We start from the raw sequence: 21,297 nt of genomic DNA on the forward strand, positions 1-21,297 counted from the left end.
GCAGCCGGACTTGGGCTACTTCTTTTCTGGCTTCCACACAACTGCTCATTCCTCTTAGGACCAACCCCCCCTTCTTCCCCTAGGCTGACTCCACCTCCCTCCCCAGGGCCTGTGCAGAAAGGGTTTCTGGCTCGGGGAGGCCTCTCCTCGCCTGCCCCCAGTCAAGCCTTCCTGTGAGTTGCCCGGCTGTTCTCTGCCACCCCAGGAGCTGCAAGGTGGTCAAGGTCAGAAGGGGGCGTGCGGTGGGAGGGTACTGGCCCGTGGCCCCAGAAGCAACTGCTGCGGGAGCTCTTGACGTACTTAATGGCGAGTTTGTGCTCCGTCTCACTGTCCCTCAGTCGGTGCCCCCCAAACACCCAGAGGCCCTGGAACCCACCCCACTGCTATGTTAGCCAGGCCTTCAGGGAAGGGATGGTGACAACTCTAGATGCCCTGCCCCTGGACCCCGTGTCATCTGACCTGTGCCCAGCGACGGCGTGTTACCCCAAAGCTCAAGAACCACCATCCCGCCCCTGCTCCTGGAGTGCCGACAGAGTTCAGAGATTCAGCGCCAGCTTCACCGGGAAATCCACAAAAGCCGTGTGTAGCTTCGAAAGTAAAAACAGAAGTGACACCGGAGAGCAGGGTGTATTTATCATAAATTAGGTCCCGGTCTCCCCGGAGGGAATACAAGGAGGGGAAGCCCTCAGGTGGCCCTGAGGGCCGGGCCAGGTGCCCCAGGGTGCAGTCACAGGTAAGGCTGGTCCTTGGACAGCTCCCACCTCTTTATGGGAGGAGCCGGCGACACGGCCTTCTTCTCAGTGGCAGCGGCAGGTGAGCTGGAGAGGAAAACGGATTTGGGTTAGGGTCGGGTCTCCACAGAGCAGCGCGCATGGATTTGGGGTAGCTCACACCTGCGCCCAGCAGGAACGTGCCTGCCGAGACTGTGGGTCTGAGGCCAGAGTGAGGGTGCTCCAGAGGCCCAAACTCATTCACTGGGGTCCCCCAAAATGTCAGCCAACCCTTGCTGGGAACCGGCCAGCCCCCTTCCTGCCCAAGCCCCGTGTGAACCCCCCGTTGGCCTGCCCTGGCTCCTGAGCTCAAAGCCAGCCCTGAATAGCTGGGCTCCTTCCCCAGCACCCCTTCCCACCTGCGGCCCCAGGGTGGACGAGCACCCCATTCCGGTTGCCCCCAAACAGGACACTGGTAAAGGGTCAGGCGATCAGGTGCCGCGTGCCCACTGCTCTTTCCTCCCTCAGGCACTGCACATGCCCCAGCACGGCGCTAAGACCAGGCCCTGGCCGCAGTCCGATGGGGCTGAGGGTCAAGTGCGATTAAAAAATACCCCATCCAGGGGCGCCTGGGTGGCTCAGTCAGTTCAGCGTCCGACTGCAGCTCAGGTCATGATCTCACGGTCCGTGAGTTCGAGACCCGCTCGGGCTCTGTGCTGACGGCTTGGAGCCTGGAGCCTCCTCCGGAGTCTGTGTCTCCCTCTCTCTCTCTCTGCCCCCCCACCCCCACTCACACTGTGTCTCTCTCTCTCTCCTTCAAAAATAAATAAACATTAAAAAAAAAATTTATTTTAAAGATACCCCGTCTGCCCCAGAGTGAGCCCTAAGGAGACACTGTGGCAACAACTCCAAGGCAAGTGCCTCCCGACCCAAGCCCCTGGTGCCTAGGACTGGGAGGCTTGCACACACGGTAAGCAAAAAGGGAGAGGAGGCAGGCAGGCAGGCAGGCAGGCAGGCTGGCTCTCGTGGATGAGCCTCCCAGGAGCAGGGATTCCAGGGCCGCCCAGCCTCCCAGGAGCCTGAAGGAGGTAGAAGAGGCAGAATCAGCCTCCCTAGGAGATGCAGGCATCCCAGGGGCAGGTGAGGAGGTATGGGGGGAATAGGGTGGTTTGCCACAGTCTGGTGCGGGACTCCGGGGAGTCAGAAGATAATAAGGACCACGACCCAGGCCATTCACTGAGTTCTAACTATACAGCAGGCCCATCCTGGCCTCATCACCTTCCAGACCTTGTCATACTGCAAGCCCACCATCCCCATTTTACAGATGAAGAAAATGAGGCTCAAGAAGGCATGAAGGGTTGGCTTCAGACAACACAGTGAATTGGCTGTAGAGACCAGACAGCACTGAGGGTCTGGGCAAACTGCTTTGAAATCCTGCTTCTGCTACCCACTGGCTGTGTGACTCAGGCAGGTCAACTGGCCTCTCTGTGCCTCAATTTCCTCTTCTGCAACAGGGCCGTCACCGCCTAACTTGTGATTAGTAGGCAGGCAGGGCATTGACTCCATCCTAAAACCTTACAAATGTTAATTATGGAAATTAATCCTCATAATAACTCTGCTACAAATTGAATGTTTTGTTTCTCCCAAATTCATATATTGAAATCCCCGCCTTCGGTGTGATGGCCTTTGGAGGTAGAGCACTTGAGAGGTGACTAGGTCATAAGGGAGGAGCTCTCATGAATGGAGTTAACACCCTTGTAAGAGACCCTAGACACCCATTACCCCTTCGACCATGTGAGGACATACCAAGAAAATGCCATCTGTGAGCCAGGAAGATACCCTCACCAGACATGGAATCTACAAGCACCTTGATCTCGGACGTCCCAGCCTCCAGAACTATGAGAAACATAAGTTTCTGTTGTTTATAAGCCACCCCACTCTTTGATATTGTCATAGCCACCCGAATGGACTAAAATAAATTCCCTACGGTAGATATTATGGCCCCATTTATTTAAGAGAAGGCGCCTGAGGCCAGGGACAAAACTGAGTTTTAAGGGACCTGAAATTTACATAATTCTTTAAGAAGGGTATGAAGAAAATATGGTGTGTGTGCATATATACGTATACACACACACACACGCATATACACAGAGTGGAATACCATTCAGCCATAAAAATGAATGTCTCCATTGGCAACAATATGGATGGACTCTGAGTACTCTGCTAAGTGAAATATGTCAGAGAAAGACAAGTACTATAGGATGTCACTTATGTGCAGAATCTAAAAACAAAACAAAAAAATGAAAAAAGATACAGATAAAAAGAACAGATTGGTGGTCACCAGAGGCAGCAGGCAGGTGGGGGGGCGGGGATGAAATGCATAAAGCAGGGGCACCTGGGTGGCTCAGTGGGTTGAGCGTCCGACTTCAGCTCAGGTCATGATCTCACGGTTCATGGGTTTGAGCCCCGCATCGGGCTCTGTGCTGACAGCTCGGAGCCTGGAGCCTGCCTCAGATTCTGTCTCCCTCTCTCTCTGCCCCTAACCCACTCACATCCTGTCTCTGTCTGTCTCAAAAATAAATAAACATTAAAAAAAAATTTTTTTTTAATAAAAAAAGAAATGCGTAAAGGGGGTTCAAAAGGTACAAACTTCCCATGATAAAGTAAGTCCTGGGGATGTGATGTACCGCATGGTGACTTTAGTTAATAACACTAGATTGCATATTTGAAAGCCGCTAAGAGAGTGGCTCTTAAAAGTTCTCATCACAAGAAAAAAACGTGTAACTACGTGAGGTGACGGATGGTAACCAGACTTACTGTGGCGCTCATTTCAAACGTACACAAGTATCAGATCTTCATGTTGTACCCCTGTGGGCAGATTTCAATTATGCCTCAGTTGTAACAAAACACAAAATTACAAAAACAATGTAATGTTATATGCCAATTATGCCTCAATTAAAAAAAAAATACGCAGTTACAAAAACAGTATCTGGGATTCTCCCAGAGCACCTGAAGGGACCCTGAAGCTTCATGTGATTTGCAGGAATCACACCCCTGGCTGAGGCCCTACCCCCTTCCCTGGGCTGGGGGGCGGTTCGAAGAGCTCTCCCATGAAAAGCCCCAGCAGCACAGTTCCTGACACGGTTCACGCTCCATACATGGGCATCTTGAACAGCACAAGCAAGAGGAAGGACTGGTTTCAGGAAGGCGGTGAGGTCCTCACCTCTCTGCAGGCTTGCCCGACGCCAGTACCTTCTGCGAGGACATGACGACTGATGGTGGCACAGCTTCCCGGCGGCCATCGCGAGTGCAGTAGTAGTTGCTGGAGAGCTTGTGGCTGGGGCCCACAGGGAGCTGGGGAGGAGGCTGAGTTCTGAGGAAAAGAACATCAGCACTGAAGCTAGCAGAAAGTCACTCTTATGGCCCGGTGAGGCTGGCATGGGCCTCAGTCACTGGGCCACAGGCCAGGGGATCCCCCTGGCACACTGTCGTGGATGTATGGCTAAGGAGGATCCAAGGCCCTAAGGCAGGTAGCAACCTCTGCTATGGATGGGAAGGTGCTAGAAGGCAAGTATGCCCCAAATGTGACCGATACAGAGGACATTTTCTGAAGCTTCCCAGGGAAGGGGGCAGCCCAGACTGGACACCCAGACCTCTTCCCACCCCACCATGGCCCAAAGTTTGCATCTGACCTCTCTTCTGCCTGCCGGTGCTCAGGAAATGAAGGGGTCAGGGTCTGAGGTCCTAGTGTATAAATGCTTGGGCAATAGCCCCAGACACAGCTTCTTCTGAAGGTCTTTGTCCCAAAAGCCAGACTACAGAACTCTTGGGTTTCCAGTCATCTCAGGAACTCTCTGGAAAACCCTGCTGGGATCAAGGCTTACTACTCAAAGAGCACCTTGTCCTCTGAGGTCTCCAAATTTCCTGCCACCTCCTGGTAGCCACAGCTACAGCCAAAGCTGGAGTGGGGGGGGGGGACGGGGGGTGAGTGAACAGAGCTCTGTCCTGGGCTGGGCTAAAACCCAGGGTGAATTTACAGAGAAGCCACATGCCTGAAAAGGAAATGCTAACCTCAAAACAAAAAAGAAGCTTCCCTGGAAAACACAGCAGAGGAGAAAGGCAGAAAAGATAGGAGAAATCATAAAATCATGGAGTTTTAAAATAACTTGTTTGGTGTTTTGCCAGGACTTAAGTTTTTCTTTTTTTTAAACCTTTTTTTTTTTTTTTTTTTTTTTTTGGTTTACTTATTTATCTTGAGAGAGAGAGAGGGAGAGACAGAGAGAGACAGAGAGGGAAGGAGAAAGCGAACAAGCAGGGGAGGGGCAGAGGGAAGGAGAGAGAGAATCCCAAGCAGGCCCCATGCTGTCAGTGCAGAGCCTGACTCGGGGCCCGATCTCATGAAGAGTGACATCATGACCTGAGCCAAAATCAAGAGTCACTTAATGGACTGAGCCACATGGGCGCCCCAGGACTTAAAAGTTTCTTTCTTTTTTCTTTCTTTTTTTTTTTTTTTTTACATTTATTTATTTGTGAGAGACAGAGAGAAAGACAGAGCCCAAGTGGGGGAGGGGCAGAGACGCAGAATCCGAAGCAGGATCCAGGCTCTGAGCTGTCAGCACAGGGCCCAATGCGGGGCTCGAACCCACAAACCACGAGATCATGACCCGAGCTGAAGTCAGACACTCAACCAACTGAGCCACCCAGGTGCCCCAGGACTTGAGATTTTCTTAAAACAAGTGATAACCATTGTGTAAAAAAATGAGAGGGGCGCCTGCCTAGGTTTCTCTCCCTCTCTCTGCCCCTCCACTGCTCATGCGCACATACTCTCTCTCTCTGTCTCAAAAGAGTAAAAATTGAAATTTTTTTTAATGAGAAATAAGAATAAAAAGGAAGTTTACAAATTTAATATTAAAAGCTATATCCTGGGGCGGCTGGCTGTCTGCTGGTAGAGCATAGGGCATGTGACTCTTGATCTTGGGGTTGTGAGTTCGAGCCCCATTTCGGGTGTAGAGATTACTTAAAAATAAAAAAATTTAAAAAAGCAATATCCTGTGTGGCAGTTAGAATTTGCTTCACCCCTGGAGTCCAGACGGCCCCTGGTGGATGTGGCCATCACTTTCCACCACCTAGCAGAAAGGTAAGAACCAGGGCCCAATGGAAAGACCCACATGCATCCCTAGGAGGCGCCATTATCCTCAAGAAGTTGGAAATTTTTTAAAGCCTTTTCCTCAACTGGCACCAACGACCCTAGATAGAGCAGCAACTCAAAACTTCTGATATTTGGAATCAGTTACAACATGCAGGCATTCACATAAACTTGGTTATTCTAATGCTATTTTTTTTTCCTTTTATGCTAATCCTCACTGGCTGCCTTACCTTTGCCAGCTCTCCTGACTTCCTATATACTGCTCTCTTCCTTTCCTCGCTGTGTTCCAGCCACCCTGGCCTCCTTCCTCCTTCTGGCTTTGTCCAGCCTCAACAGGCTTGGAGCATACTGTTCCCTCTGTCAGACTGTTCTTTCAATAATTACCCTTTGGCTCCTTCTCCTTCAGGTAGCTCACACGTCAATCCCAGAAAAAAAGACCTTTCCTGACCACCTGACATGAGATTGCCACCCTCCAGCTTATTCTAATTCATTTTGTCATTCATTCATTCATTCATTCAGAGCATTCCAGAATGCTCTTTACCTGTTGCGTTTGTTTCCCTACCACCTTTTTCTCTTCCTAGAACTTGAGCTCCACAAAAGGAATGACAATAATAACTTTTCTTGTTGGTGCTGTTATCTCTGAGAGCGCATCAGGGGCTTGTATATATCAAGTAATTTTTGGACATAAAGGAGTTTGGAATCAAGACACTTCTGGGTTCAAATCTCAGCTGTCATTTTCAAGCTTCTAAGTGACTTTAAGCAAATGACTTATCCTCTCTGAGCCTTAAATCTTTTCATTTGTAGTTTGGGGGTGATAACACTAACTGGCAGGGCCACACTAAAGACTGCACAGCTACACGATCCACTCTGAATTCACGCCCAACCCGACTGTTCCACGAGCAGCCTGCTCGGAGTACAGGTAAGTTAAAATCAAACCTCTGCCTCCACGGGCTGCCAGGGACCGGAGGCAGGATTCCGGCCCAGCACTCCAGGGGTCTAAAGGAATACGGATTTTGTTCTTGACGTGAGAATAACAGGACAGAGCCGGTGTATGGGCAGCGAGCGGGGCTTGCTCACCGCTTGGAGATCTCCTGGTAGCGCAGCTGCAACTTCGCCTGCAAGTCTTGCTGTGGGAGGAGAGGAAGGAGGTCAGCCTGCAGGGCACCTCAGGAGAGGAGAGGGCGAGGGAGCAGGGGCATCCCAGGGATGGAGAAGGGAAGGTCGGAGATGAACAGTTTGGTACAGGGGTATGAGTCCTGGAGGAGATAAGGAGAGCTAAGGCCTGGGCCACAAGATACAGGGCTAAGAAGGTCTGGGATTAGGCAGACCTCAGGCCTGAATGGGTCGAGGGCTGGGGTGGAGGTGGGTGTGTCGGCCGAAGGAGTTGGGGGCTCTGCGCTGAGACACTGGTTCTAGCCTAGGAGAATCTCAGCACTAAGAGCGTCAGGCCCAAGGGTGCAGGAGGAAGGGGACTAGCGGGAGCGGGTCCGAGGAGCACTGAACCCACAGCCCCCCGCCCCGCCCCACTCGGCCCTTCTCGCCCCGCGCACCCCGGACGCCCAGTTCCGCAGCCGCTGGATGAAGCGGGTAGCGGACGCCATCTTCCGTCTGCGCTGAAGGGCGCCGGTGACGTCTCTACCGTGGGGGCTGCTGGGAAAACCCTCCAGGTCTCGCGAGGGCTGGAGTGGGCGGGGCTACTATGTAGTATAAAGGCTCTTCTCGGAGCACGTGACCCCTCTCCGCCCGACCGCCGCCGCGCCGCCATCATGGACACGAGCCGTGTGCAGCCCATCAAACTGGCCAGGGTGAGGTGGGGGTCCTGATTTGGGGACCCGGGGGAAGAAAGATGGGATGGGGAAAGGGCTAGGCAGGTCTGATCCCAGTTTCTTTCCGCCAGGTCACCAAGGTGCTGGGCAGGACCGGCTCGCAGGGACAGTGCACGCAGGTGAGCGAGCGCGGGTGGGGGCGCCCCGGGCTGAGCCCTGATGATTGCCAAGCCGGCTGGACTCTGAGATCAGAAGTCCCTTGTATCCCAAGGGCTCCCGGAGCGTCCGAGCCCTCACTAGGGCCTTGCCCACCACGTCTGAGCTCCGTCAACCTCATTCTCCGGGTTCCGACGTTCCTCTTTCTTGGGCCGTCTCAGCGAGCTCTTTGTGGCTCCATGCCCTTCTGAGTGTACTCCCCGCCCCGAGCAGGACTTGAGCTACAGCTGTTCCTACTGTTTTAGTCTCTCGAGAACTTTGTTCTCCACGTCTTGACTTTCTTCGGCTTCTGTCCTGGCTCAGCTCTGCCTGCCAGACGCAGTTCCCTAGTCCTCTAAGTGTCTCCGGGTTGGTCCCAACACGCCCTCTTGTATTGAAGTCTGCTGCCTACCACGCGGTGCCCATCCCTGACTTGTCCTAACTCCGCGTCCCTCTGGTGGGCCCCGTAGGTGCGTGTGGAGTTCATGGACGACACGAGCCGCTCCATCATCCGCAACGTGAAAGGCCCTGTGCGTGAGGGCGACGTGCTCACCCTCTTGGAGTCAGAGCGAGAAGCTCGGAGGTTGCGCTGAACTTGTGGCTGGTGAGTGCAGCACTGGGATGGGAAGCAGCAAACCCATTAGACCCTTGTTGGTAGCAGGAAGGCTTCACCAAATCCACGGGTGAGGGTCTCAGGGTGGGGGGGTGTACAATGATCTGAGATTTGCAAGGCCGGGGAGGGAGGCAGGGATTTTATCAGTTGCTGGGTACCCCATCAGTATCTAATGTTTGGGTCTGTTTACAGGGTCCAGGCTGTCTGGGTCGACCACTTGTCTCACGGGGATGGATCTGCGATTGTTAATAAAGCGTTTATGTTGTACGTAAATTTGGGTTCTCGTTTGGGCTGTCACTGGACTTACAAAACTCTCCAGTGGGGGCCTCTCCCTGCCTTTGTTCTCTGAAGACTTGGGGTGTGGGAGCTATGTGCTTGTGTCCCCAAAACAAGACACAAGCTGAGTTAGTAATGTTTTATTCTGTGAGTGGGTGGACTCGGGGGCCTTGTCACTTTTCATTCAGCCCGTCTCATCCTGCTGGTCCAAGGTGAGCCCCTCCGGAACACGGACCATCCAAGCCTTTCTTTTGGCCCAGGGCTAGCATCTGGATAGCAAACCCTGGCCCCTGCTGTGCCCCCATGGGCTGGGGTGAAGAAAGGAAAGATCCGCCCTGCACCCAGTCCAGGTCCAGGGTGCCAGGCCGTTCACTGTGGCTGAGGGTCTTCTCTGTGGTCACTGCATTCTCCTTCACCAGGCACAGCCGCGGGGGCGTCAAGGGGTGACTGGTGAGAGATGGGGGAAGGGGTCCGGTCAGTCTCCTGTGGGCAGGACGCTTCCTCATACACAGGGATGCTTAACCTGATGGAGGTCTTGCGCCTCCACACTGTGATCATGCATAAGGAGGAACCCCACTCTTCACAGTGGAGCCAGGTTGTCTGTTTTGGAATTCGCCTCTGCCCTATCTGGCCAGGAAGAGGGGCTTGATCTCCGTACCTCCTTCCCCACAGCTCCAGTGGGGCGGGGGGGGGGGGGGGGGGCAGCTGATTGCATGAGTTTAATTAAGGACTAAGAAGAGCTTGCCACTTGCCTTTGAAAAAGAATAAGCTTTTCCACTTGGAGGCAAACTGAGCGTTCTACTTCCAGCTCAGCCCTCCCTCCCTGCCGCTGGGCTGCTGGCAAACTCTGGCTTGCAGGGAGCCCGCACCCCCTTCCTCTCCCTGCCTAATGCTAAAGGATCCCTTATTCCTTGGGGACAGCGACAGGAGTCCGCTGACAAAGGAAGGTCTGAGCTAGTTCTGACCACTCTAGCCTGGCGCTAGGTCACTTCCCCTCTGGAGGCCTCAGGCCATCACCCGATGACCTATAAAGTAGAGGTGTGGCTCTCAGGTATTTGGCAGGTTGAACATCAGATCCCAGCCGCGTGCATGAATCCAAACCCAGATTCCCCAATCCTGGCTGCTTCCCCAAGGGAGCAGGAATGGAGGCCTCTTCTCTGAGGCACACTCGGTACCATCTTGGGACCCAGCGTGTAGCTTTGTTTCTCAGGGCCAGGGGCCGCACTTACCGGGGAGTCCAGCTGCCCGGAGCTCAGGTGGGCATGCAGCAGGGCAGCTACCTCCTCCTGCTCGGCCTCCAGGGCAATGGCCAGGGCACTGGTGCCCTCCTGAGGAACGAGCCGGGTAGTCAGGTCCCTGATCCAATGCACGGGTAGTCTGCCAGCCCCCCGCCAGCCCCATGGTGGCTCACGTTGTCCAGGAGGGCCGGGTCGCAGCCCGGCTGGGCCAACAGCAAGCGGACGGTGTCCAGGCGCCCGTACTCACTGGCGCACATCAGTGCTGTGGCCCCGTCTGCATCCTGTGCGTTCACGTCTGCCCCACAGGCCAGCAGGGCCGCCACCATGTCCTGGCGGCCATGGCTGATAGCCAGCATAAGGGCTGTCTGTCCTGTCTGGGGGGTGGGGAAGAAGGGGACAGGGCTGGGGAGGGTTCTGGAGAAAAGGAGGTCAGAGACAAACCCCAAGTGGAAGTGACCCCCAGATCGGGAGCCAGGAAGGGCATGTCCACGCACCTGGCTGGCCTTGGCGTTAACATTGCCCATGTGGAAGAGCCTCTGAACCACAGCCGTGTCCTCTTCTCGCCCCACAGAGGTGAGCGCGGCCAGCATGAGGGCTGAGTAGCCTGCCCGATTCTGGCGGTCGACCTCGCAGACCCCTGGGAGAGGAGGGAGTCCATCAACCAACAAGCTGACACCCTCAGCCCAGCCTGGTTTACTCTCCTCCCCTCAGGCCTGCCATCATGACTGGGTCCTGAATTTACTGTTCCCTTGGCCCCCGAGGCTCCCTCCCTCCCCTTCAGGGTTCTGCTCAAATCTCTGCTGGTTTCAAACTGGTTCTGGGACTTGGTTTGGTTTTCTGTTATATCCCCCCAGTACCTAGAACACCTGGCACTTAGTAGGTGCTCAATAAACTTGATGTTCCTGTTTTCACGGCTACCGCCCACCAACTCACCATCATTGCCCCCTTAGAGAGCTATGTCGACTGGCCCACCCTGGTGTCTGAATCCACTTGTTTGCATGCAGCAGATCAAGAGAAATTTGGCACAGTCACCCATTTAAGAGCCTCCCACATCTCCCCATTGCTTCTGGAATACAGGCCATCATCCACTATGGCTTCTGAAGTTATTCCCTAACTTCTGTTCCTTGTGGAATCCTTTTCTCCAAGCCTGTGTTAGACTGGCTTCTGTCCCCCACCCCCCCCCCCAACAGATAGGAACTCCTACCTACCCTGTACCTGTGAATGTGACCTTAGTTAGAAATAGGGTCTTTGAGAATGTGATCAAGTTAAGAGGAGTCCTTATGGTAGACCCTAATCCAGTATGACTGGTGTCCTTAGAAGAGAGAGACAAGCAGAAGACCATGTGATGATGAAGAGAAGAGATCATCAGCCACAGGCTGCTAAAGATTGCAGGCAAGCACCAGCAGCTGGGGAAAAAGGCCTGGGACTGATTTGCTTTGAGCTCCTGAGATGGGACCAGGCCTGCCAATCTTGATTTTGGACTTTTGGCCTCCTGAACTACAAAAAAATGAATTTCCGTGTTTTTAAGCCAGCCACATTGAGCTGCTCTGTTGCAGCAGCCCAGGGAAAGAACACTGCTGCCTACCCTTCAGAGCTGAACACAAACGCTGGCTCTATTTCCTCTGGGATCACCCCATTCCCATCCCGGCCTCTCCTTCCCAGCACCTCTCTGGGGCGTGGTTACTAGAGTGGCTGTTTGATGTGGTTGTCTCCCACCTTTCAGAAGGTTCTATGAGGCCAGGACAGCTCGGGAAGAGGTGCACAGTGAGGGGTAAGAGGGGGTTCCCTAGTTATGGGGCGTACTGTGTAGGTGTTCACTGCTTCCACAAGCTTCTGTGACCCTAGTAGAGTGTGTGGGTGGGGAGGGGCTCATAGAAATAACCAGAGTGGGGTCTCTGGAGGCACCAGGGCACCCTCCCAACTTCCTCTACCCTCTCTATTCCCCTCCCACCTGAGGCCTTCCTAAGCTAAAGGATCCTAGTTCCTTCCTCCCCTAGTTATGTCTTATTGTGGTTTTTATCTAATTATGTCATGTTTTTACTTGATAATCTTGAGTCTATGTCCACTCACCCTCTCCCCACAGCACACGCACTCACACCCATACATTCACAGGAGCTTGCTCATTGATTGAACCAACACCCGAGGGTCTACGGCGTGCCATGATGGAGAGGTACGGTGAGGTGAAGGAGGGCCACAAGAGTTTGAAAGGGGACATAAAGGAGTAAATGACAGAAGGTGAACAAGGAGACTGGATGAGGACAGTGAAATGAGGGAGCCATGGCCAATGGTCCTGTGAGGGCCAAGGTTGTTAGGGCCAGCCACTGGGGCAACCAAAATGTTGGCGGGTGAGAGCTGAGAAGAGGGGTGCTGGGAGTGAGATTGTGGAGGGGGCGTCGTCTTCAGTGACATCAAGATCTCCGGGTGACCTTACAAGTATAAGGCTGACATAGGGCAGAGGTCAAGATGAAGGGAGAAGCGGGGTCAAGGAACCAAGAAGCCTGGAGGCAAGAGGAATATTCCATAAGGATGCTGAAACTGGTGTGGATTAGCCTGCAAAGGAGAGCTGGTCTGGAACGAAAATGCGAGTAATGTGACCTCCTAGGAGGGAGAAGCCAGAAGGGGTGGAGAGAGTAGCAGACTGACCAATAAGAGGCTGCAAGGTAGGGTTGAGGGAGAAACAGGGAAAGTTCTAAGTGGAGAGAAGTAGCAAAGATACACAGCCCTGTCCAGGCCCTGCATTCCAGGGAGGTGAGACAGCCCCTACACGGGGAGGACACTGAGGACAGGGTCCTAGGGGAGGGAAGACCCAGGTTGACATGGGAGCAAGCAGACAGGGCAGAGAAAATGTCTGGTGTGAAAGGTAGAAGCTATAGGGCAAGGTCTGGGGCATTGGGAGCTGGGGGCGGGGGGGGGGGGGGGGCGGTGATGCAAGGAATAAAGAGGGTCCATGAAGCCTTGGGCTTCTTGTGACTGAGCTGTGCCTTCCTTGCCAGCTGCTGAAGCCCCCATCCCCAGCCCCCTTTTAGGCAGGAGATGCCAGGGAATATCAAGAGTATCGAGAGATACATGATACTCTCGAATCATGTATCATCCCCCCTCCTGAGCTCCAGCTCCCTGTATAGCTCAGAGCAACTGTGCCCTTCCCCAGGTCACCAAGATCTTCAGGGATGGGACAGATCTTTGTGTGGGTGGGGTGGGAGAGGGGACAGTGGGACCTGCCTTAGCCTGCATTGAGAGTGAGAAGCCTCCAAAGGCAGGACCCAGCAGACACTGGGCCTGAAGGATGGTGCCCAGGAGGGCTCTTGGTGGGCAGTTTGTGTACTGCCCACTGTCCCCTCCGCTCTGAGTCCCATGGGGAGAGCAGCTGTATGTGGGTGGCCCACCCCCCACCCCAGCACTGTACTGGTACCTAGTAGGCTCTCAATACAGGTCTTGTGGGCTCAGCAACAACCCAGAAGTGTATATCTCAGCTCCAGAGGGGGAAAGTTGGGGCAGGTAAGGAGCAGTGTGAACCGGAGCCAATGCAAGATGTGGGGGTGGAGGAGGGCATAGTGGCCGGGCCTGGGTGGGTGCTCAGAGCCCTGACCTGAAGGCCTCCCCTCAAGTCTGGGGAGGCAGGTGGCTGGACAGAGGAGAGGGCCATGGCTGGAGATTCAGGAACAGAAGGCATGGGGACCACTGACTGGCTGCCTGTGTGCCTGGCACTAAGGTACCCGTGTCATCACAACTACCCGGGGAGGGCCCTGTGGTCTCCCGGTTTCCCAGATGGGGAGGCCGAGGCTGGTGAGACTAAGTGATTCTTCTAGATTTAGGTCTAATTCCAGAGCCTGTATCCTGGCACCCCACAGAGTGAAAGGCCACCCGTGCACAGCTCAGAGGATGCAGAGGTCTAAAGGCCCTTGGCAATCCGCCCAGGACACGGGGATCCTGTGCCCCAGGAGGAAGGCGCTGACCGGTGTCCAGCAGCAAGTTCGAGATGGCCAGGTTCCCATGGGACACGCTGTAGTGCAGGGCTGTGTTCCCGTTGCCATCCGCCAGGTTCACCACGTGGGCCAGCAGCTCGGGTCCCAGGCGCGCCACGGCGCCCAGCACCCCAGCCACGGGCTCCGCCTGAGAGCGCCGCTGGCTCGACACCCGAAACCACTCCTGGGCCACTATGCGCGCCGCGCCCTGCCGGGACAGGAGGAAAGGCGTCAGAGACGGTCCAGGTCTTGTGGAGGGGGGACGGGAATCCGGCCGGGCAGGAAGGGTCGCTGCTTGTCTGAGGGTGTCGGTGGCGCCACACCCCTTTGGAAGAGGGACTACGAGCCAGTGTGGGTCCCAGGCTCAAGGGGGCAGGGATCCTCCCCTCTGGGAAAAGAGCCTGTGGGAGAACCTAGAGTGGAGGAAGGCGGTGAGCGCCTGCCTTTGGGGGGTATGGGAGTGGGGCCAGAGCTTGGGGCGGGCCCTTAGGGGAAACGGAACACTTCAGCGCTGTCCCGTGACGGACATGCCTTTGAGGAGCCTGGGATGGGGAGCTGGGGGGATCTCGGCGCGAAGGGGTGGAACCTGGGGTCCCCCAACTCCAGGAAACCCCACGCGCTCCCTAAGAGGGCGTCAGGGGAGGCCCCGATGGGGCCCACGACTCCCATCCATGAAGGGCTCTCGTGGGCACTCACGCCGTCGCGGGCGACTCCGCGCGGCCGGCTCAGCTGCCGGTGCAGCGCTGCGCACGCCTCCCTCAAACGCGGGCTCAGCTCGCACCTGTCAAGTAGAGAGAAGCGCTGGAGGGGTCTGGGGCGGGGGGTGGGGAGGCGCGGGGCACAGGAAAGGAAGCAGCCGTCCCCACTGCCCCCACTCCACGTGCCTAACGCCGCTCACCTCCCCTGCGCACCCGGCTGAGGTTCTGCCTCCGGCTCGGGCTCGGGGTCCGGGACTTCCCTGCCGCTGTCGTCCCCGGAGCCGGAGGAACTGCTCTTTGGAGGATCGGCAGCACCGTCCTCGCTGTCGCTGTCGTCGTCCTCGCTGGAAGAGCTCTCATACCTGGGGGCAGGGCGGGAGGCATCCGCTGAGCCTCCCCGGTGGGCTCATTCTGGGGTCCTGCGAGATGGGAGTGGCTGTCCCCATTTTACATGTGAGGAAACGGAGGCCTCCCAAGACCACACTGCGAGTGAGGGGGCAGAGCCAGGATTCGAACCCCGGCCTACGTCCCTGCAGATGTCGCCATGGGGAGGGGAAAAGTGCTCACTCTCCGTTGAGGACCCCAACAAACTGCAGGCTCTTGGGTCCGGGGCTGGGTTGGGCGCCAGGTGTAGCATCTCTCCTCTTCATGATGGATTTGAGGGTGCCTGGCGGGGTCAGATGAGGGCACTGAGTCCCAGCCCAGAAGCCGTCAAGCCAGGGCTTAGCTAGGGGCTGGGACTCACCCGCGGGGGCCGCGACTCTGTCCCCATCCGCAGGTCCTGACGGGTTCTCCTGGGTCAGGGGAGGAGCCTCCGCGGGGATCTCGGTCTGTGTGGCCTTCGCGGCACAACCCCACGGGGTCTGGGTGGCTGCATCGCGCGGCTGGGGCCGGGCTGCCGCTGCCGCCTCTTCCTCCTCGGCAGCCTCGCGGGCCTCCTCCAGCTCGCGCAGCCGGGAGCGCAGGAGCTCGCTCACCCCGCGCTGGTGCTCCAGGCTGGCTCGCAGCAGCTCCAGCTCGCGCTCGGCGGCGGCGGGCAACCCCAGCAGCGCCTCGGTCACCCACGCGTCTGCCTCGAGGGTCTCGGGGGCCGCCTCCACGCCGGCCTCCCGGGTCTCCGGCACTGCCTGGGCCCTAGCGTCCTGGGTCTCCGGCACGGCCTGGGCGCCAGCCTCCTGCGTCTGCGGCGCCCCGTCGGGCGTCCCGGCCACCTCATCGGGGACCTCGAGCGTGCCCTCACTGCGCCTGGAAGCCGGCCCGTCGGGGCCATCGGCCCACGGGCTGGCCTTGGCGCGAACACCGCGCTCGGAGGTGGCCAAGCGTTCGGTGAGCCGCCGCAGCTGAGCTAGCTTGTCGGGGCGCGCCTCGGCCTCCCCGTCGGGCTCCGGCTGCCCGCGCCCAGCCAGCAGCCGAGCCTTCTCGGCGCGCAGCGCGCGCACCTGCTCCTGCAGCTCTGGCAGCGCGCGCGCCTGTTCCTCGAGCTCGCGCAGGCGCCGCAGAGCCGCGGCCATCTGCTCGCGCACCAGCTGCAGTTGCGCGGGACCGGGAGAAGCGAGGGCGGGGTTGGAGGCGGGGCTGCTGCGGCCCGACCCACGCGGGCTGCGCGGGACGGCGCGGGCGGGGCTGGGCGCGCCCTCGTGCGCCTGCGCGAGCTCCAGCCGCCGGCTCGTCTCCAGAAGCGTGTGCTCGACGCGCGGGTTCCGCACGGGCACGCGCGGCGACAGCGGCTGCCGCAGGAGCCCCGAGGGTGCGCCCGGGGAGAGCGCGCCCGATGCTCCCCCATCGTCACTAGCCAGGGACTCGCTGGACGTCCAGGCGCCTGGGCTGCGCGCGCCTGCGAGGCCAGCCCGGGGTGCTCTGGGGCGGCGCGCAGGCAGCGGGCCCGGGGCACGGCGGGTGGCGGAGCCGCGCTCCAGCTCCTCCACGTACTTGAGGAAGTCCAGGTCGAGGTGGAAGCCATAGGGTGTCTCCACTGAGTAGGGCGAGCTCGGGCTGCGGGCGCCCGCGGTGGGGCCAGGGCCCAGGCGAGGGCCGCCCAGGTCTGCGGGCACGACGGGGTGTGGGGGGCGTCAGGCTGGGGGGAGGGGGACGACCCGGGACAGACTGGACAGATGCATCCCCCACCGCCCGCGACAGTCCACGGCTCTGCCTGCACCAGACCCTGCACACCTGCCACTGCGCACGGGCGTGCCCGAGGATCAAATGCCTATCTGCACCAAATAGTCATGCGATCCCACCCTTAGTGAGCACCTACTATGTGACAAGCATTATTCTAGGCGCTGAGGACACATCAGTGAACAAAACGGACAAACATCCCTGCTTTCTTGTAGTAAATAAACATCATTCCAATGGTGCTTGCTTAGGGCAATAATAATAATAACAACAACAAGGTGAAATGGAGAATAACTGTGGGAGGCGTGACTTTGGCTCCAGTTATCAGGACAGGTTTCCTGCGGAAGGGACTTAAAAGTTGAGCCCTGAAATATGAGGAAGCAGCTGGGGACAGAAGGTTCCTAAAAGAAAACAGCCCAAGCAAAGGCTCTGGGATATAGCGAGCAGGGTGGGGTAACAGCAAGGCTGAGGTGAGGGTGTCCCGCACAGAGTTAAAAAGGGAGAAGGAAAGGAGTAGGAGAGGTGGGTTGGGGCCCAATCGTGGGGGGCTTCCTGGGCCACCATGAGGAATTGGGATTATATGAGACATGCGATAGGGCACGCCACAGGCAGGTTTTAAGCAGGGCCATGACATTATCCAGTGGACGGTTAGCAAGGGCTCTCTGGCTACATACGGAGAGAACCACAGGGCTGTGTCTACATAGGGGCATGAACCACAGGGCTGTGTCTACATAGGGGCATGAACTATCAGTCTGTCCACACACATGTATCCCACTTTGCACACTCACCAGGCAGGTTCTGATTCAGGGCAAACTTGGCCATGTTTTCTGGAGTAGCTGTCAGACACACCCTGAAAAATGTCCCCAGAAGGGGTGAGGATGGGGCCAGCCCCATCCCTCCGGCTGTACTTCTGGAGTCAGCCTCGATGCTAAGTTAGAGTAAATAGACCCAAGAGCTCCTCCCTCCCCCCGCCCCCGCCACCCTCCGCAACACATATGTCCTGTCCTCTCTGCTCCCTCAAGAAGCCTTGAAACTTTGGGATGAATGAATGCGGGGATCCCCAGGTGCAGTCCTCAGCTGGCTGGACAGGAAGAGGCAAGCAGGGCATCAAAAGGAGAAAAAAGGAGAGTGATGAGAAAACAAGAGAAGCTGGGAATGGGGGCAGGGGAGGATCAGTCATTCCGACCTGCTGAGTTTCGTCAGTCCCCCAGGCAAAATTGGAAATGATGCTCAAAAGGATGTGCTGTGAACCTTCAGAAGGGGAAGGCGAGAGTTGGAAGTCCTTCATGGGCTCATTAAAAATTCATCTGGTCAGATTCTGCGTATGGAAAAAAAAAAAAAACCACAACAGGGCTGTTTGAATTCTTTTTTCCTTAGAGGAATGCAAACAAGATATAATTGCGCATCTGAGTGTTTACCAAGTTGCTTGTGAGACTCTTGTAGGAATGATGGAGAGCTGAGGTCTAGCTGCACCAAGAACGCAAATCAATGGATATCTATCTCCCTAGGATGTCTCTGGGAGTGTCACAGGATTCTGCCCTTGGCTTGGGGGAGCTTGTAATGGAACCACAAGCACCCAGGTTGTCAGAGCTGTGGCTAGACATGCGGCTGGGGGGACTCTTCAGATAACATGATGGAGGCTTTAAAAAACTGAGGGAGGGGCACCTGGGTGGCTCAGCCGGTTAAGCATCCGACCTTGGCTCAGGTCATGATCTCTCGTGTTCGTGAATTCGAGCCCTGAGTAGGGCTCTGTGCTGATGGCTCAGAGCCTGGAGCCTGCTTTGGATTCTGTGTCTCCCCTCTCTCTCTGCCCCTTACCTGCTTGCACTCAGACTGTCTTTCTCTCTCTCTCTCTCAAAAATAAATAAATATAGGGGAGCCTGGGTGGCTCAGTCGGTTAAGCATTCGACTTCAGCTGAGGTCACGATCTCACGGTCCGTGGGTTCGAGCCCCGCGTCAGGCTCTGGGCTGATGGCTCAGAGCCTGGAGCCTGCTTCCGATTCTGTGTCTCCCTCTCTCTCTGCCCCTCCCCCGTTCATGCTCTGTCTCTCTCTGTCCCAAAAAAATAAATAAACGTTGAAAAAAAAATTAAGAAACACTGCATTAAAGTCCCTCTCAAAAAAAAAAAATTAAAAAAAAATAAACATAAAAAAATTTTTTTAAGAACCTGAGGGAGATTGGGGCACACCTAATGTGATAATTAACAAGGACAACCAGAAAGCACAAGGTTGGAAAGGAGGGGCTTATGAAGAGCCCACATGAAAAAACTTCGAGGGAGGGAAAGCAGCTTGGACTGAGTCTGTACCATATACCTTGCCTGATTAAATGTAACCCTCATGCAGTCCTGCAAGGTAGGTGTCATCATTCACATTTTCCAGATGGGGAAACTGAGGCACGGGGCAACTAGATCAACCGCCTATGGGAAATGCCCCTAGACTGTGCTCCACCCATCTCCTGGGGACCCCTTGCCGGTGCAGCCTCCACCACCAGATGCCTGCCTGGCATCTGGCCTCTCCCTGACACAGTGCCCAATGTGCCAACCCCCTGGGAACCTTTCCTATCACCCCTTCCAGCCTCTTGCATTCCTGACGCCCATCAGCCATGGAGTAGCCCTTGCTCCACTGCCGAGGGGACCCTGCCACTCCCTACCTCTGTCCAGCCTGGGTCCCTGAAACCTCCCTCGCCCCACCCTAAGGCAGGTGGTGGGGGGGGGCCTTCTGGTCCCAAAGCAGCTGCTTCCTGTCCCCTCACACTGGTTGAGAGGGGCGGGCCAGCGGGGGCAGCCGGTGATCACAGAGGACAGCCAGTGCCTCTCACAACTTGTTTTCAGGAAACTGTCAGGGAAGAGTTGTGTGGTGGAAAAAAACCTACGCCAAAGCTCAGGGGTCCGGGCCTGCCTCGCACCGCTGGCAGTGTGACTCAGTGGGGTCAGCCTCCTCCTCCAGTGACCTGCTCACACCCAACTAGGAGGCCCTGAGAACTCAAAAAACAGCTGTGGGCCATCCCTAAGACGCAAATCAGCTGGAGTCGTCAGGCCCAGAAGCTGGGCTGAGAAAGCAGTGCTCCAGGAATGGTGAATAATAATGATAATAATAATAATAATAATAATAATAATAATAATAATACTTTTGCCATTCATGCTGGGCCAGCTCTATTATATGCAATTCATGGGTATTAACTTAAAAAAAAAAAAAAAGTCCTAGCTAAACCCTCCGAGGTAGGTTTTCTTATCATTGCCCTTTCCCCTATTGTCCGGGTGGAGACGCTGAGACACAGGGATATGAAGTGACCCATCCAAGGGCACACACGAGGCAGGATTTTAACCCAGGCAATTTTGCCAGTGTTTCTGCATTGGCCACCCACTTGATGGCCTTCTAGAGACAGCCCTGCCCTCCAGGGCAGGCGCAGAGAGCCCGAGGGGGGTCATCCCTCCCACCCTGCATCCCTGCCTATACCTGCGCGTTTCCCTGCTGGGGAAGCAGGCCCACACTTGGGCGGCCCCAGGAGCCGCAGCCTGAGCAGAGTGGGGGCGCGGCGGCCCTGCCCTCTTCTCCGCTCCCTGCCCGAGTTGTCAGCTAGATCGGATCCTCTGCCTGAGACCCCCTCATTAGGCCGTCAGAGCCGACGCCACACGCCCCCACTCCCGCCCCAAGGACTATTTCGGGACTCCGGGTTGTGATCAGGAAACCTGAGCGGTGGGGACTCGGCGGGCAGTGTGGATCCCGGTCCTGGGGAGAGGACGTCTCCCCGGCTTGAGGCCGCGAATGGTGGCACCCCCTAACGTTGGGGCGGGACGCTCAGAGCCCCGAGGAGGGGTTGGAGGCTGATGATGGTGGGAGGGGGAGGTACTCGGGTACATCGCGCCCCCCCCCCCCAACACACACACTTATACACACCCCACGACGGCCTCGTAGAGACAGAGCGGTTTCCTACAGGAAACCCCGCCGGGCGGTTCCATCCGCTACCCATTGTCTGCCGGCCCGGGGGCCGTCCGTTCCTCCCCCCAACACCGTTTCCGTATCACCCCCCGCCCCCCCACACACCCAGGTCCACCGTGAGGGGCTGAACCCGTGTCCCCAAGCTCTCCAGGAGCGACGCTGGGAAAGTCCCGGAGTCTGTTGGGGCGCTAGGTGGCGAACAAGCCCCCCACTGGGCTCCTGAAGGGCGGGAGGAGGGCGATCTCACGAAGCCAGAGCCCCCAGCTCTGCTCGCTGACCACCTGGGGCTCCGGGTGTCGGGTGGGGTCCCAGCCAGAGGACACGCAGCCCGCCCCATCGCGGGGCGCTGAGCCCGCAGAGGGGCAGGAAGCTCAGTACCCCTTCCCGGTACGTCCCCTAGTGCCCCCCAGAACCCCCGCCGGTGGCCCCGAAAATTTGGTGCTTTACCTGAAGCAGCAGCCCCCGCCGCGCCCGCACCCGAACCCGCCCCCTCGGAGCTCGGGGACGGATTATCAAGGCCTGGTCCCTAACTGATGGCCGCTCTAGCCAACCAGCGCCCGAGGCTCTCCGAGCTGTCCAATGGTGAGACGGGGTGGGCGGTGCTGGTCCGGCCCGAGTGGGGGGCGGGGCTGGGGCGGGGCCT

At 56.8% G+C, this 21,297-nt stretch overlaps 4 protein-coding genes across 6 annotated transcripts in view; 2 read left to right on the forward strand and 2 right to left on the reverse strand.

Annotated features, from left to right (window-relative positions):
• The window catches only part of HNRNPM (heterogeneous nuclear ribonucleoprotein M), a 297,965-nt gene that overhangs the window by 163,994 nt on the left and 112,674 nt on the right, over positions 1-21,297 (forward strand). The window lies entirely within an intron of this gene.
• On the reverse strand, positions 609-7,516 carry NDUFA7 (NADH:ubiquinone oxidoreductase subunit A7). Its single transcript, XM_027050501.2, has 4 exons — positions 7,407-7,516; positions 6,934-6,983; positions 3,934-4,083; positions 609-818 (listed from the first exon to the last, which is right to left on the reverse strand). Exons 1-4 carry the CDS (start codon positions 7,455-7,457, stop codon positions 728-730), a joined length of 342 nt encoding a protein of 113 aa, XP_026906302.1. The 5' UTR covers positions 7,458-7,516; the 3' UTR covers positions 609-727.
• On the reverse strand, positions 609-21,213 carry KANK3 (KN motif and ankyrin repeat domains 3). Its single transcript, XM_027050497.2, has 14 exons — positions 21,102-21,213; positions 17,903-18,034; positions 17,505-17,566; positions 15,350-16,645; positions 15,172-15,271; positions 14,805-14,966; positions 14,603-14,687; positions 13,898-14,114; positions 10,439-10,581; positions 10,118-10,318; positions 9,936-10,034; positions 7,407-9,153; positions 6,934-6,983; positions 609-818 (listed from the first exon to the last, which is right to left on the reverse strand). Exons 3-12 carry the CDS (start codon positions 17,536-17,538, stop codon positions 9,076-9,078), a joined length of 2,415 nt encoding a protein of 804 aa, XP_026906298.1. The 5' UTR covers positions 17,539-17,566; positions 17,903-18,034; positions 21,102-21,213; the 3' UTR covers positions 609-818; positions 6,934-6,983; positions 7,407-9,075.
• Positions 7,562-8,703, forward strand: RPS28 (ribosomal protein S28). Its single transcript, XM_027050502.2, has 4 exons — positions 7,562-7,661; positions 7,754-7,801; positions 8,288-8,421; positions 8,623-8,703. Exons 1-3 carry the CDS (start codon positions 7,623-7,625, stop codon positions 8,408-8,410), a joined length of 210 nt encoding a protein of 69 aa, XP_026906303.1. The 5' UTR covers positions 7,562-7,622; the 3' UTR covers positions 8,411-8,421; positions 8,623-8,703.

Source organism: Acinonyx jubatus, chromosome A2 (genome assembly GCF_027475565.1).
Source record: "Acinonyx jubatus isolate Ajub_Pintada_27869175 chromosome A2, VMU_Ajub_asm_v1.0, whole genome shotgun sequence".
Taxonomy (NCBI): domain Eukaryota; kingdom Metazoa; phylum Chordata; class Mammalia; order Carnivora; family Felidae; genus Acinonyx; species Acinonyx jubatus.